This window comes from Triplophysa rosa, linkage group LG9, assembly GCF_024868665.1.
Source record: "Triplophysa rosa linkage group LG9, Trosa_1v2, whole genome shotgun sequence".
NCBI lineage: Eukaryota > Metazoa > Chordata > Actinopteri > Cypriniformes > Nemacheilidae > Triplophysa > Triplophysa rosa.
The window spans coordinates 3,800,733-3,815,809 of NC_079898.1; the positions used below are offsets into that span (position 1 = coordinate 3,800,733).

The 15,077-nt window shown below is 43.1% G+C and overlaps 1 protein-coding gene across 5 annotated transcripts in view; it reads right to left on the reverse strand.

Annotated features, from left to right (window-relative positions):
• Positions 1-15,077, reverse strand: part of mlip (muscular LMNA-interacting protein) — an 89,264-nt gene that overhangs the window by 37,661 nt on the left and 36,526 nt on the right. For 3 of the 5 annotated variants that reach the window (XM_057341561.1, XM_057341563.1, XM_057341559.1), the window contains exons 1-4: positions 14,077-14,709; positions 13,285-13,947; positions 11,102-11,227; positions 475-612 (exon numbers count right to left, since the gene is read on the reverse strand). In XM_057341561.1, the coding sequence (XP_057197544.1) occupies positions 475-612; positions 11,102-11,227; positions 13,285-13,440 (420 nt within the window). In that variant the 5' untranslated portion in view covers positions 13,441-13,947; positions 14,077-14,709. Of the gene's footprint in view, positions 1-474; positions 613-11,101; positions 11,228-13,284; positions 13,948-14,076; positions 14,710-15,077 lie in introns of those variants that run through there. The other 2 variants (XM_057341560.1, XM_057341562.1) reach the window with 2 other exon arrangements.

Consider the following 15,077-nt stretch of genomic DNA (forward strand, 5'->3'; position numbering starts at 1 on the left):
GATACCAAAAGGACTCAGGTTCCACACACTAAAATGGATTGTGAAGTGTGTAATTTTTTTGCGACTAATGAAAAATATTCAAAACCTATTTGTCGACATAATTGCACCAAATCACAATGAGCATTCCTATGTACTAAAAGATTTTTTCTGTCTAAAGGCCTTAATGTTTATGTTTTTGCAGGGAACCACAGCCTCTTGATCAGCAGGGAAGACTCATTACCATGAAGACTTCCATTAGAGCAATTTAAAAGTTATTAAATAGCAATTACACCACAACTTGAATTATTAAATGAGGATTGAGCCATAATTTTTCATCTTGTGCTTTACAAACAGTCCTTAATCCCTCATTGCTTTTTGTCATCACACATATCATACGTAACAGTAACATTCCCTTAGAAGTTTAAGCAGTGAATAGCAAACAAAATTTGACCAGGACTTTGTTTTTTCCCTGGCAGAAAACACTAAAATATTCACCTCATTTTGAGTGGTCATCTTGACTGTTTCTCCAATCTTTTCCTCATCATGGTCTTGGATATAAATCACCTCAGCCTTGTAGACGCCCTTATTAGTCATGCTCTCTTCAGAATCCCCTGGCTCTCGTGAAGTCTGACACTGGAACAGAAAATGTTACTAAGCGACATCAAATCTGAAACGCCAGCTGTCCCAAAGTGGGCCTTAACTAGAGGTAGCTATTTCCAGCTCCTAAGCACCGTATGGATATGAGAGAGCAAGTGGATGCTTTAATATGTGCGTGTGCATCCCGTTCTTTCATGCACCTCTATTTACCAGAAGACCATGTCCCTCATGTATCACTCACATGCAAGTACACATGACCCAACCAGATTGTGTAAGCCCTTCAGGAAATGCCTTTCGCATGTGAGCTGTACAAACATTTCTCTGCCAAAATTTCAAACACTGAAATCCCCACGCTGCCAATCACATTTGTCTCACATTTGACATTTAAAGCAGTAGTTTACACTAAATAAAAATACTGTCATTATTCTATATGTTTTTCTGTGGAACACAAAAAAAGGAATTGTTTGAGCAATCTAGACATACAATAGAGACTGTGAAGCTGACGTCATAGCCCTATGTTGCATGTTGCTGTGGCGCCGCCATCTTGGGAGGAAAATACTCCACTGCTATTATTGTTTTGATATGTACTGTTACTTACGGAGCCCTTTTAGGGACATGGGGTGGAAAAAGTATGAAAGGGAAGAGAAAAATGTTTTTTAAAGCTTTTGCGTTATCTCGCAAAACTTTTGCGTTCTCTCGCAAACATATTTGCGTTATCTCTCAAAACTTTTGCGTTTTCTCGCAAACATATTTGCATTATCTCGCAAAACTTTTGCGTTCTCTCGCAAACATATTTGCATTATCTCGCAAAACATTCAAAAGCCCTGTTGTCCCGCTCCGTACATTAACAATGGAGCGGTTCAGAGTAGATTCCCGGACCAATAACCCGTGAGCTAAACGTTGTTATAACACAAATAACACATAATTCCTTAGACAATGATCTACAACCTACTCTTCCTCAAAACGAGAATATAAATTGATCTCTATATGAGCAGGCGACATGGACAAGTCCAAAGAAACCGTCTGCAAAGTGACTGTAAATCCGAAAAGTGAAAAGTCATTAATAATTTAAATGTTACACACTGTGGTCTCACCAAATTCAGTTTACACATTAATGCTCTCCTGCTGAAATTAAACTGGTTTTAGTTGTACTACAGTATGTAGCACTGAAGTTAATCACTATTTTTCGTAGCTTAATGATCTTCGGGTTTTGCACTTTACAGACGATCCCTTCGGTCTTGTCTCAGCCAGCTCCTGCCTGAGATAAATACAAGGCTCGATTTGTGGAAAATTAGGTTAAAATTCATTGTTTACATTACATAGAATGAGGTGTCATTTGTGTTATAAGAACGTTTAGCTCACAAGTTATTGGTCCGGGAATCTGCGACTATAGACCAATGTTTATGTACGGAGCTAGTCTTAAATTCTGCCAGCAGGACATTAAACATGAAGTGTTTGTCAGATATGGAGGACTAAACCTGCAAAAATTATAAATAAATAAATGTATAAATAAATAAATATATAAACGAATAAATGTAATAATATTAAAATAAATAAAGGAATGAATGGTTTGATAAAACAAAATAATTCGTTTTAGCTATTATTGATCTTAGCTTTAACTTTTCTTTTCATTTTTTAAATTGATTTATTATTTTTTGTGTCCCTTTTTAATTATTTTTAATTATTATTATTATTTATTTTTAGATTATTTTATTTATCATTTCCTTTTATTTTTACATTTATTTATTTATATGTTTATTTATTTTTATATTTATTTATTACCGCATGTATTTATTTCCACTTTTATTTATTTATTCTTGAATTTATTCTTACTTTTCTGTGTCTTGTATGATAATTAGATGGGTTGGTCTTGCCTACTATTGGTTCAGCGTAGATTGAAGCGTTTGATCGATTACTCTTGACTTGTTTTGGACTAACGTCACGTCACTCACTGATCGTTTGCTTCGTGTATAACGTTAAGTAACTATGGCGGGCGCACAATTAGCTAGAGAGTTACAGCATTTAGCCAATGAAGTCGATAACCATGCATCAAATGACTTGTGTCATTCAGATTAGATGCACTTATTGATGATTTATTACAGATTGACGGCGAGATAAATGACAAAGTTCTTCCTCGGTTGTTAGCCTCTTTGCAGCACATTCAAAGTCTGTGCGAGTCAGAGGGTGCTATGGTGGTGTTACAGTTCAACTGGTGAAAATCATAAAGCACAAAATGTAATAAGGTTTAACTACACAGTGTAACGGTTTCAGCACCACCGGCCACGCCCCCCATGTCGTCACCGCCAGCTCGCTTCACCCGTTCCCTCTCCCCGGAGTTCTGAACTCAGTTTCCCAGCATGCACCGCACATCCACCATTTTTGATTAGTCCACACCTGCATCACATCATCAGGATTCTATTTAAGTTTGCACCTTTTTGTTCTTCCCTGTTCAGTCTTGTTGTCTTCACTGCAATTCTTTACCCCGATAAGTATACTTACCTGTTTTTGAAATACTTACCTGTTTTTGGATTTTTTGATATCCTGTTTTTGAAATACTTACCTGTTTTTGGATATTCCTGTTTTTGAAATACTTACCTGTTTTTGGATATTCCTGTTTTTGAAATACTTACCTGTTTTTGGATATTCCTGTTTTTGAAATACTTACCTGTTTTTGGATATTCCTGTTTTTGAAATACTTACCTGTTTTTGGATATTCCTGTTTTTGAAATACTTACCTGTTGTTTGTTTTTGAAATACTTACCTGTTTTTGGATATTCCGTTTTTGAAATAAACTCCTTTTTCTTATCTACCTCCGTGGTGTGCTCTCCGTCTACCAGAACCCTGACAGTAGACTGAACCACACCATGACCACACCACAGACTTCTCCCGGTCCTTCACCTCCAGCTCCCTCTGATCCCCTCTCTGAACTGGTCACCCTACTCCGGAACCAACCCGCACCTGCACTCCTTCCGTCTAACCCACCATCGGCGTCTAGTCCCATGGCCCTACCAACCGATATACTGGCTCCGTGGAGGAGTGTAGCGGGTTCTGTCTCCAATGTGAGCTCTACATACAGTTGCACCCCGGTAATTCTCCACGGACAAATCCAAGGTAGCCTTCATCATCTCCCTCCTGAGCGGTAAGGCCCTGAACTGGGCATACGGGATTTGGCAGGCCGGAGGACCACTTACCACTAATCTGAAGTCTTTTCTTGAGCACTTTAAAGGGGTCTTTGGCCAAGAATGGATTACCTTTCGGTGCACGATCTACTGCTGAGGCTTCGACAAGGACGCCTTTCAGTGGCGGATTATGCCCTCCAGTTCCGCACCCTTGCGCGACCAGTGGATGGAATGAGCCGGCGCTTGTCTCGGTCTACCGCCAAGGGCTACAGAACTCGATCCGATTACACATGGCCATCTACGATGACTCGGTCGGTCTGGAGGCTCTCATACAACATCCATTAGTATCGCCCAACGTCTGTCAGCCTGTTCGCCGTCATCACCCGGTACATTTCCTCCACGGGTTACGACCTCTGCTTCCCGGACTCCTTCAGACCCAGAACCCATGGATGTGGATCGTTTTCGACTATGTCCTGAGGAACGTACACGGAGGCGGAACCTTAACCTTTGTCTGTACTGTGGAGGGTCAGGTCATCGCCTAGCCGTCTGCCCCGTCCGTCCGGCTCGACCAGCGGTGAGTTCTATCCATACACCGGCCTCCTTACCTCACCTTGCTCTTACCCAAGTGGTCATTATTGCACCTAACTTCTCTGTTCCAGTCCACGCCCTGATTGACTCTGGAGCCGCCGGGAACTTCATTTCTCTGAATCTTCTTACTCAGTTGGGCTTCCCGCGCCTAAGGAACGGGAGGACCATGTTTGTGCAAGACATCCTAGGAAAACCGCTGGGCCGAGGTCGGATCACACACCATTCCCCACCCATCACCCTTCACATCTCTCCCAGGCATACGGAGAAGATCTCCTTCTGGGTACTGGAGGGGTCCACCTCCGATATCGTTCTGGGACGACCCTGGCTGATGGAACGTCAACCTATCGTGGACTGGCGCACTGGCATCATATCCGGATGGGCGGGTCGCCCCGCCAACACCAGGGTCCCGATCAAGGAGGAAACTTTCCTAAAACCGGTACTACCCATCCTAGCCACTACCGTCGAGAGTCCTGAGGTCCTCAACTCCGGGGAGGTTCCCGTAGATTATCGGTCGTTCCAGGACGTCTTCTCCAAGCTGAGGGCTACGGAGCTGCCTCCTCACCGGCCATGGGACTGCGCCATTGAGCTGCTGCCTGGGGCCACAATGCCCAAAGGAAAGATCTATTCCTTGTCCATCCCGGAGCAGAAGGCCATGGAGGAGTATATCGAGGAGGCATTACAACAAGGTTTCATCCGACCGTCTGTCTCCCCTGCCGCGTCAAGCTTCTTCTTCGTAGGGAAAAAGGATGGAGATCTTCGTCCCTGCATAGACTATCGGGTTCTCAATCGTCACACCAAGCGCTTCGCCTATCCTCTTCCCCTGATACCTGCAGCCCTGGAACAGTTACGCCATGCCACATTGTTCACCAAGCTGGATCTAAGAAGCGCCTACAACCTGATTCGGATTCGCCCAGGTGAAGAATGGAAAACGGCCTTTGTGACTCCCAACGGTCATTACGAATATAAGGTCATGCCCTTCGGCTTGGTGAACGCCCCAGCAGTGTTCCAGAGCTTTATGAATGAGATCTTCCGGGACCTGCTGGGGAAATTCGTTATAATTTACCTCGACGATATACTTATTTACTCCCGCTCTCGACCCGCTCACGTTACCCATGTCTCCATCGTCCTCCAACGCCTACGCCAACATAAACTATACCTGAAACTCAAGAAATGCCAGTTTCACCAATCCACCATACAATTTCTGGGTTATATCATCTCTTTCAACCAAGTTACCATGGATCAGGGGAAGGTGGAGGCGGTCCAGAACTGGTCACAACCCCATACGGTGAGGGAGATGCAGAGGTTTTTAGGATTTGCTAATTTCTACCGGCGCTTCATCGCTGGATTCAGCTCTATTGCAGCTCCCCTCACCGCCATGACTGGAAAAGGCTCGAGAACCCTGTCCTGGAATCCCGAAGCTCTCAAAGCTTTTGACCAGATGAAGCAAGCCTTCTGTACTGCTCCTACCCTACTTCTACCCGACCCAGACCTGCCTTTTCTCGTGGAAGTGGATGCCTCTACGACCGGGGTAGGAGCGGTGCTCTCTCAGCGGCAGGGGAAGCCTCCTAGACTCCATCCATGTGCCTACTTCTCCCGCAAGCTATCCCCGGCGGAGTTAAACTACGACATCGGGAATAAAGAGCTCCTAGCCATCAAACTGGCTCTGGAAGAATGGCGACACTGGCTGGAGAGAGCGAACTATCCCTTCACCGTGATCACCGATCACCGTAACCTGGAGTACCTCAAAGAGGCCCGGAGGCTGAATTCTCGTCAGGCCCGTTGGGCACTCTTCTTCTCACAGTTCGACTTCAAAGTGACTTACCGACCTGGCTCGCAAAAAGGCAAAGCTGATGCTCTCTCCAGACAACACTACGTCACCCCAGATTTAACCGAACCTGAACCAGTGCTTCCTCCAGCCCTGTTCGTCTGCCCCATCCAGTGGGCCCTCGACCGGGACATCGCTGAACTCCAACACCCTACTCCGCCGGGAGGTCCCGAGGGTAGGATCTTTGTGCCATCCGAGCTCCGCACTACCCTCGTGGACTCTGCTCATTCTGTTCCGGGATCAGGACACCCAGGCAGACAGCGCACCCTCTCGCTCATCTCCGCCCAACACTGGTAGCCTGGGATGACTCAGGACATCGCCCGATTCGTCAAAGGATGCTCAGTCTGCGCCATCGCTAAGACACCACGTCACCTGCCGGAGGGAAAACTACTCCCATTGCCCATACCCCAACGACCGTGGTCTCACCTCGCAGTGGACTCACCGACCTGCCCCTGTCTGTCACATTCACCTGTATCCTGGTGGCAGTGGATAGGTTCTCCAAAGCATGCAAGTTGATTCCCCTCACTCAGCTCCCCACTGCACTAGAGACGGCTGAGGCCCTGTTTACCCATGTGTTTCGCAATTACGGGCTTCCTGAAGACGTTGTGTCAGACAGGGGTCCCCAATTCATCTCCCGGGTCTGGAAGGCCTTCTTCGGAATACTGAACATCTCGGTGAGCTTGACCTCCGGATATCACCCTCAGGCGAACGGCCAGGCTGAGCGGAAGATACAGGACATCGGGAGGTACCTGAGATCATACTGCCATACTCACCAACACAGCTGGCACCGTTTCCTACCCTGGGCGGAGTACGCCCAAAACTCCCTTCGACAGACCTCAACCGGTCTCACCCCGTTTCAGTGTATCCTAGGATATCAACCTCCCCTGTTCCCCTGGTCTGGAGAACCCTCATCGGTGCCAGCTGTCGATCACTGGTTTCGGGAGAGCGAGAGGGTCTGGGACTCAGCTCACCACCACCTCCAGCAGGCTATCCGCAGGCAGAAGCTCCATGCGGACGCCCGAAGATCCCCAAACCCCCAGTATGCTCCAGGGCAACGGGTCTGGTTGTCCACAAGGGACTTACGCCTGCGACAACCCTGCCGGAAGCTGAGTCCCAAATACATCGGACCATTCCTCATCACTCGACAGATCAATCCCGTCACCTTCCGCCTCCAGCTGCCCAAACACTACCGGATCTCCCCCTCCTTTCACGTTTCCCTTCTCAAACCCTTTATTACTCCTGTTTCTGTTTCCTCTACAGACCCTGCTGTAACAACAGATCTGCCTCCTCCTCCACCACCTCTGGACGCCGCCCAACAGATCTTCAGGGTAGAGGAGATCATGGACTCCAGGAGACGGGGAGGTCACCTCGAGTACCTAATCAACTGGGAGGGCTACGGACCTGAAGAACAATCCTGGGTACCACGGATTGACATTCTAGACCAAGCACTCCTACGAGAGTTCCACCAAACCCATCCTGAACGTCCGGGTCCTCGACTTCGAGGTCGACCCCGTCACCCTGGTAGGTCCGCTGGAGCGGACCATGGAGGAGGGGGTACTGTAACGGTTTCAGCACCACCGGCCACGCCCCCCATGTCGTCACCGCCAGCTCGCTTCACCCGTTCCCTCTCCCCGGAGTTCTGAACTCAGTTTCCCAGCATGCACCGCACATCCACCATTTTTGATTAGTCCACACCTGCATCACATCATCAGGATTCTATTTAAGTTTGCACCTTTTTGTTCTTCCCTGTTCAGTCTTGTTGTCTTCACTGCAATTCTTTACCCCGATAAGTATACTTACCTGTTTTTGAAATACTTACCTGTTTTTGGATATTCCCGTTTTTGAAATACTTACCTGTTTTTGGATATTCCTGTTTTTGAAATAAACTCCTTTTTCTTATCTACCTCCGTGGTGTGCTCTCCGTCTACCAGAACCCTGACACACAGATGAGCATGTAAACCGAAGTCGCAAGCTAACGCTTTGTCAAAGTGATAGTTATAAGCAGCCTTTCGGTTCGTAAAAGTGTAAAAATTTAATGTAACATGATGTAACATAATGTAAATGAATTGACACAATGAACTTAAGTCACAAGTTAACACGGTAGTAATGACCATCGTTCTTTCACTACAGAGGCCATCAAATGGAAACCATTCCTTCTAAAAAGACGTGGTTACTAAATGGTACTCGTAAACTTTACTACATTTCATAAGAGATAAATAACACAGAGGTCACAAGTTAACACGGGCATATTCCCTGGATTCATAATTTTGATATTATTGCAAAGATCTACAGCAACTAGCCTTGCGAAATAGCTTAGTGTGATTGTTACCACAGTGACACGCTGCCTTGCTTTATTGCATGGGTACGAATCCCGTGTCAAACCGCTTTATTTACTTTTTCACCTCGCTTCAGCCGTTACGGGCGATCATACCAATAATTTGCAATCTTAACAAGAATGTCAAAATCATGTAACAAGAAAGTCTGTGTTTATTAGACATCTTAATATAAAGTCGTCTTGTGCTTTCAGAATCGACGAATCTGCTGAGGTCATTCATGCACCTCTTTGGCGGAGGACCTGTAATCGGAACTTGGTCACCACCTTAGCACCCCCTGACTCGCACAGATTTTGAAGAACTTTGTCATTTATCTCGCCGTCAATCTGTAATAAAACATCAATAAGCGCACCTAATCTAAATGACACATAGTCATTTGATGCATGGTTATCGACTTCATTGGCTAAATGCCGTAACTCTCTAGCTAATTGTGCGCCCGCCATAGTTACTTAACGTTATACACGAAGCAAACGATCAGTGAGTGACGTGACGTTAGTCCAAAACAAGCCAAGAGTAATCAATCAAACACTTCAATCTACGCTGAACCAATAGTAGGCAAGACCAACCCATCTAATTATCATACAAGACACAGAAAATTAAGAATAAATTCAAGAATAAATAAATAAAAGTGGAAATAAATACATGCGATAATAAATAAATATAAAAATAAGTAAACGTATAAATAAATAAATGTAAAAAATAAAAGGAAATGATAAATAAAATAATCTAAAAATAATTTAAAAAATAATAATAAAAATAATTAAAAAATGGACACAAAAAATAATAAATCAATTTAAAAAATGAAAAAAAAGTTAAAGCTAAGCTCAATAATAGCTAAAACGAATTATTTTGTTTTATCAAACCATTCATTCCTTTATTTATTTTCATATATTATTACATTTATTCGTTTATATATTTATTTATTTATACATTTATTTATTTATAATTTTTGCAGGTTTAGTCCTCCATAGTCAGATAGCGCAAATATGTTTGCGAGAGAACGCAAAAGTTTTGTGAGAGAAAGCAAAAGTTTTGCAAGATAACGCAAACATGTTTGCGAGAGAACGCAAAAGTTTTGCGAGGGAACGCAAAAGTTTTGCGAGGGAACGCAATGTTTTGCGAGATAACGCTAAATATTTTCTCTTCCCGCTCATATTTTTTCCACCCCATGTCCCTAAAGGGGCTCCGTTGTTACTTGTTTTGTCCAATATATGGAGAAATCAAAAGTGAAAGAACCATGGGCTTTTCCTGAACGACCCTGCGTAATGCTATTGCAGTTTTTAACACAGCAAGACCAACCTACCATAGTTATATTTCCTTATCAAACAAGAAAAACAAAACACTGCATTGAACGCACTAGCAGCAATCCTCCTAAAATGGCACAACATTCAACGCAGCGTGACGTCAATTAACAAGCTCTAGACATACATACAACAATAGTTCATAGTGACTACATTATGTCAAGCTCAAATGTTACAATTAAATAAATATAAAGTAGTTCATATAACATGGGCCCAATATTTATTCTGCTTGATAGCTTAGTGTGAGAAACAGACACATGCAACATGCCTGGCATCAGTAATATAAATAATTTTCTTTGAGAGCAGAAGGTGACATTTTGCAATAGAAATGATTTGCTTTTCAGGGTTCTAAATCAGGGTTCCTAAAATCCTGCCCTGGAGGGCAAAAGCACTGCAGAGTTTAGCTCCAACCCTGAAAAAACACCCGAGCAAGCTAATCAAGGTCTTCAGGATCACAAGGGGTGTGTCTCAATCAGCTCCCTTGTTCAGTGGTCAGGGCACTGATCAGGGAGTCAGCCATTTTTTCTCATTCGCAAAATCCTTCCAGTGCACTTTGTTCCCTAAAAATTCCCACAATGCAACGCAAAAATTAGGAAGCATCGAGGCTCCCTATGTTCCCTTACCAGAAATCATCTGACATTTTTGGAAGCTGTTTAACCGAAATCGCACGAGCCAACTTAATGAAACGCAACAGAACTTTTAAAAAGACAAACATTTATTGTATTTTATGTATAAACACACATTGCTAGACAGGCAGGGACACAATCTACAGTTAAATAGAACAATTGACCAAATTTGTGCACAGAGAATAATTGAAGTGTTTGTCATATGTACGTCAACCAATATAACAAATAAAGTCGTTGATATGTTGATAATTACTTGCTGTGAAGTATGACAACGTGCTTAAGCTGTCACGTCACAGGAAAATAAGTTAACTGTGTCCCAATGTGAAGCGAGCCAGGGTCCTTATACCAGTGCCCGGACCCGTGTACACGATGTACTGATTCACAACCTCAGGAGCTATTGATACACAAGGAAATCACATGTGAGTAAGGGGACTGGACCTCCAGGACCGGATTGGAGGAACCTAGCAAGCAATCATGGCCTCCTGAAGGCTTGGTGATATGAACTACTTTCATGACACATTAATGTCTTTTTTTTTGAGGTAACAAAATTGTTTCCTTTATGTTCTACAGAAAAACAGCATAATTCTGGTTTAGACTAACTTTGTGGGAGAGAGAATATGAGATAATGTTTGTTTTGGGGTGAATTTGTCTTGTAACTTTGGCATTTAGTGCTGGCATTTAGTTTTATTCTGACTTTTTTGTGTAGCATATGGAATAAACAACAGGAGCACACCTTGTTTGCTCCATTTGTCTGAAGACTAGTCTGCCAGTTTGATGTAACCTTGTTCTCAAAAGGCATTCTTTTCAAATGTGGCACAAAGCTGAAAGACTTGACCTTGGTTGCAAATACAGTGGTGACCTATGAAACAAAAATATTTTTAAAGTGATTATAGTACACACAGAAACTTTGTGTAGAGCACATGGTATTGAAAACAACGAAGAGCGATCAAGCTTCCATCAGCTCTAACAAATGATCAAATGAAAAATAGTGCTGTATCCAAATGAGTTGTAGCATTTTTATCCGTGTGTAGTCTGATTGGAGCACTGACTGTTACAGAAAAACTGCAGTGTCTTCACTATGAAGCACAAATCAAGGTCTGTGACAATAAAATCGTGCCACAGCATTTTATAACACCCCATTTTGCAATCATGCTTTTTTTAACATAAGAATTTAATTTCAGTTTAGCTTTTTTTAGTCAACAGAGAGCTGAGAATAATATAACAATTTAAGAATTTAAATTGTTATTAATTTGTTATTAATTGTTATTAATATTAATTTATATTAATATTTTATTGTATATTAATTGTAATTAAAACTACTCAACAGTCTACCGGAAGTTAAGTTAATGTTTGCTTATGTTGTTGCTGCTGAAACTATCTATGTCAAACTTGTTAAATTGGTAAAAATGGCCTTGCTCAAAACATTTATTTACTCACCTAAATAAATCCTAATCCACAAACCAGACATCCTCAAAAATCAGACACATTTGTCTAAAAAATGTGATTTGAACTAATTATTTCTAGTCATAAAGACATTGACTGTGGTTCAGCAAAGAAACTCTGAATAATGGTGACTTAAAGAGGCATGTTTTACCTTTAGTTTGATGTTAGCGCTGTCCTTGACATCAAACAAATGGGAAAATATTGTGTTGCAGATTGCTTTCAGGCTGTTCATTGGAGTGCACTAGTAACAATGGCTGTGGAAGGGGTGGCCCTATTCTGTAGACATTTAAATCTAACAATCAAAGATGCTTCTTCTACAAACTATTGGGTCTGTATTTTGACTTATGTTAGCAGATTTCCCAACTCATATTTCACCAACTGTTGTTTGACATGTAAATTAAAAATATTAGAAAATGTAAGGGGCACTAGCTACTGGTTGACAGGGAAGTCCTTCAGATATGAACTCTTTTACACGTAAGCTTCTTTTACACTGTAAGCATATTTATTACATTCTTGGAAGTTAAAATGCGATCTATATAATATGATAATGAAAGAAAGTCCTATCGCATCATATGTACACCCATGTGCAGATTGCAGTGCATGCGTTTATATGTATACCAAACAAATGAATGTGCTGTTTGTAATTTCATATCTTGTTAATTGTATGTCAATTTTACAAAAAAAGAGAAAGCATCACAGAAATAAACATTCTGGAAATGATAAACTGCTTCATGTGTGTTTGTGTGTTAGCTAGCTGTCTAGCTTCTTCAGAGTGATGCAGTTGCGGGGAAAGTATAGTCCGAGCTAGTTTAGTGGCGGAGTGATACAAACATTGGTGATACTGGTAGAATATTGCATGGCTCAGATTCGGATTCAGAATCAGATTCGAGAACCAGAAAAAACTGTTGTATAATGTATTTTTACTTGTATGCACGTGTATTTAAATGTCTGAAGCTTAAAATGTGGTTGAAAGCACTGCATAGATTTGATATTTGGCAGGATTGAGTACGTCTGTCTCTGTTTCAGCTGCAGGGACCAGTGTAGAATGATCACACCGATGTGATCATATCATTGTTCGCGTTAAAGTTTTTCTCGATTGCTTAAACACATTTCTTGAAATTATGCCTCGTATTCTCAAAACAGTAAACACAAATCTATAACATCTCACCCAATTCTCCAAACATCCTATTGTCAGGTCAAAATGAAGCTCTCTTCTCAAAACCATTCAAATTTGCTGAAAAAACAAACTTTTCCTGCAGACATGACACACAAGCCCTCAAAAACACCCACACTGCAACATAGTCTTAGACACTGGTGAGATCAATTCAAAACAATATTTCCAAAACTGGTAAGTTATGGTTCTCCCCCTCATAAACCTTTTCACATGAACACAAGACACAACCAATGTATACATTGGCACATTTTTATTCATTCATGTACTACACAGCACAACTGTAAAAAAAAATATTCCACCTCAGCATCCCGTCTTTGTTCTGGGTCAGGCCAGAGAATCTCGTCCACATCACAGGCTATATTGGCCCTAGCCAGGCAGCGAGAGTAAAATCCTATTGCATGCCTGATCCACACTTGGCATGCATCTATCGATATGTCTAGGCAGGCTTCTTCCATGGCCTGGAGGACGTGAGCACGGATATAAGGTTCTCAGTCATACACTTTCCACCGCCATGCTGATAAAAACTCCTCTATCGGGTTTAGAAAGGGATAGTATGCAGGCAGAAAGATGTTAGAAAACCTCGGGTTATTGGTAAACCAATCACAAACCAGAGCAGCGCGATGGAAGCTGATGTTATCCCAAACAACAACGTAGTGAGGCTGCTCTGGCTGTGCTGGTTCCCTGAGGTCCAGCTGGAACACATGCTCTCGTAAACCATCAAGGAAAGCAAGGAGGAGCCTAGTGTTATAGGGTCCTATAATGGCATGACGGTGGAGTACCCCTCGTTAGCTGATAGCTGCACACATAGTAACATTCCCTCCGCGCTGACCAGGGACATCTACGATAGCCCGATGGCCAATTATGTTCCTTCCCCTTCTCCTTCTTTTGGTCAGGTTGAAACCAGCCTCATCCACAAAGATAATTTCATGGGGAACAGGCCAGCCTTCAATCTCAAAGATTATCTGCAAAACACATGAAACACAGTAGAGTAAATCACTACCCTGAAGCACAGTTCAAGAGGAAACAAATGGCAGCATAAACTGCTATACTGTGATGGGACACAATACTTTATACGATATCAAAACTCATACCTGAACATATTCCACTCGTTGGTCTTTCACTCTGTCAGAGTTTCGTTTGAATGGAACGCGGTACGCCTGTTTCATCCGGAACCGGTGCTTTCGGAGGATACGATCAATTGTGGAGAGACTGATGGCATTTATCCCTCAAAAATGATGATTATCCTCAATCACTCTCCTTTGAATCTCTCGCAGGCGGATTACATTATTGGCAATGACCATGTTTACAAGCTCCCTCTCTTGCTCCTCCGACAAAAGCCTTAGCATGCCTCCACCAGGTGGTCGTCTCTGTGTCCTACGAAAATAGAAGCACTCATTACTGTAACTGTCACACATCCTACAGGATTTACAGGAAAAATGGAAACATACTGAAACTCTATCTGTATGCGAGGCAATTTGATGCATTTCTTTATTACAGTAGCATAGTGCAACAATGTTTGCACTCTAAAGTTACTGTACGTAGCAGTCTTACTGTAAGTACACCTACCTGTTTTCCTCCCTGAAGGCTCTGATGATGGAGGTGACGGTGAAGCGACTCAAATTTGGCTGTACTCGTTGCCCAGCCTCCCTCATAGTCATACCATGGACAAGGACATGGTCAACTAAAGTGGCTCGAATTTCATCCGAGACTGCTTGTCTCCTTGCCCTCCCTCCTCCTCCCTCCTCCTCCTTCCTCCTCCCTCCTCCTCCCTCCTCCTCCTCCTCCTCCTCCCTCCTTCTCCTCCTCCCTCCCTCCCTCATCCTCTTTCTCCTTCTCCTCCCTCCTTCTCCTCCCTCCCTCCCTCCCTCCCCTTCTTTCTCCCTCCCTCCCTCCCTCCCTCCCTTACTGCAGCATTGTAGTCTGATCTGTGACGGTGGGGTGAGATGCAATGTGTGTAGTGTGCTGCTATCCCAGTGCAGTGTGCCATCAAGTCTCCCACCTGGTCAGCTTTGCTGTTTGGTACAGTCGCAGCGGTGGCTGTGGCTGTTGTAAAGGTTAAAGAGGTTATTGTATGAGCGTTGTGGGCATTGTT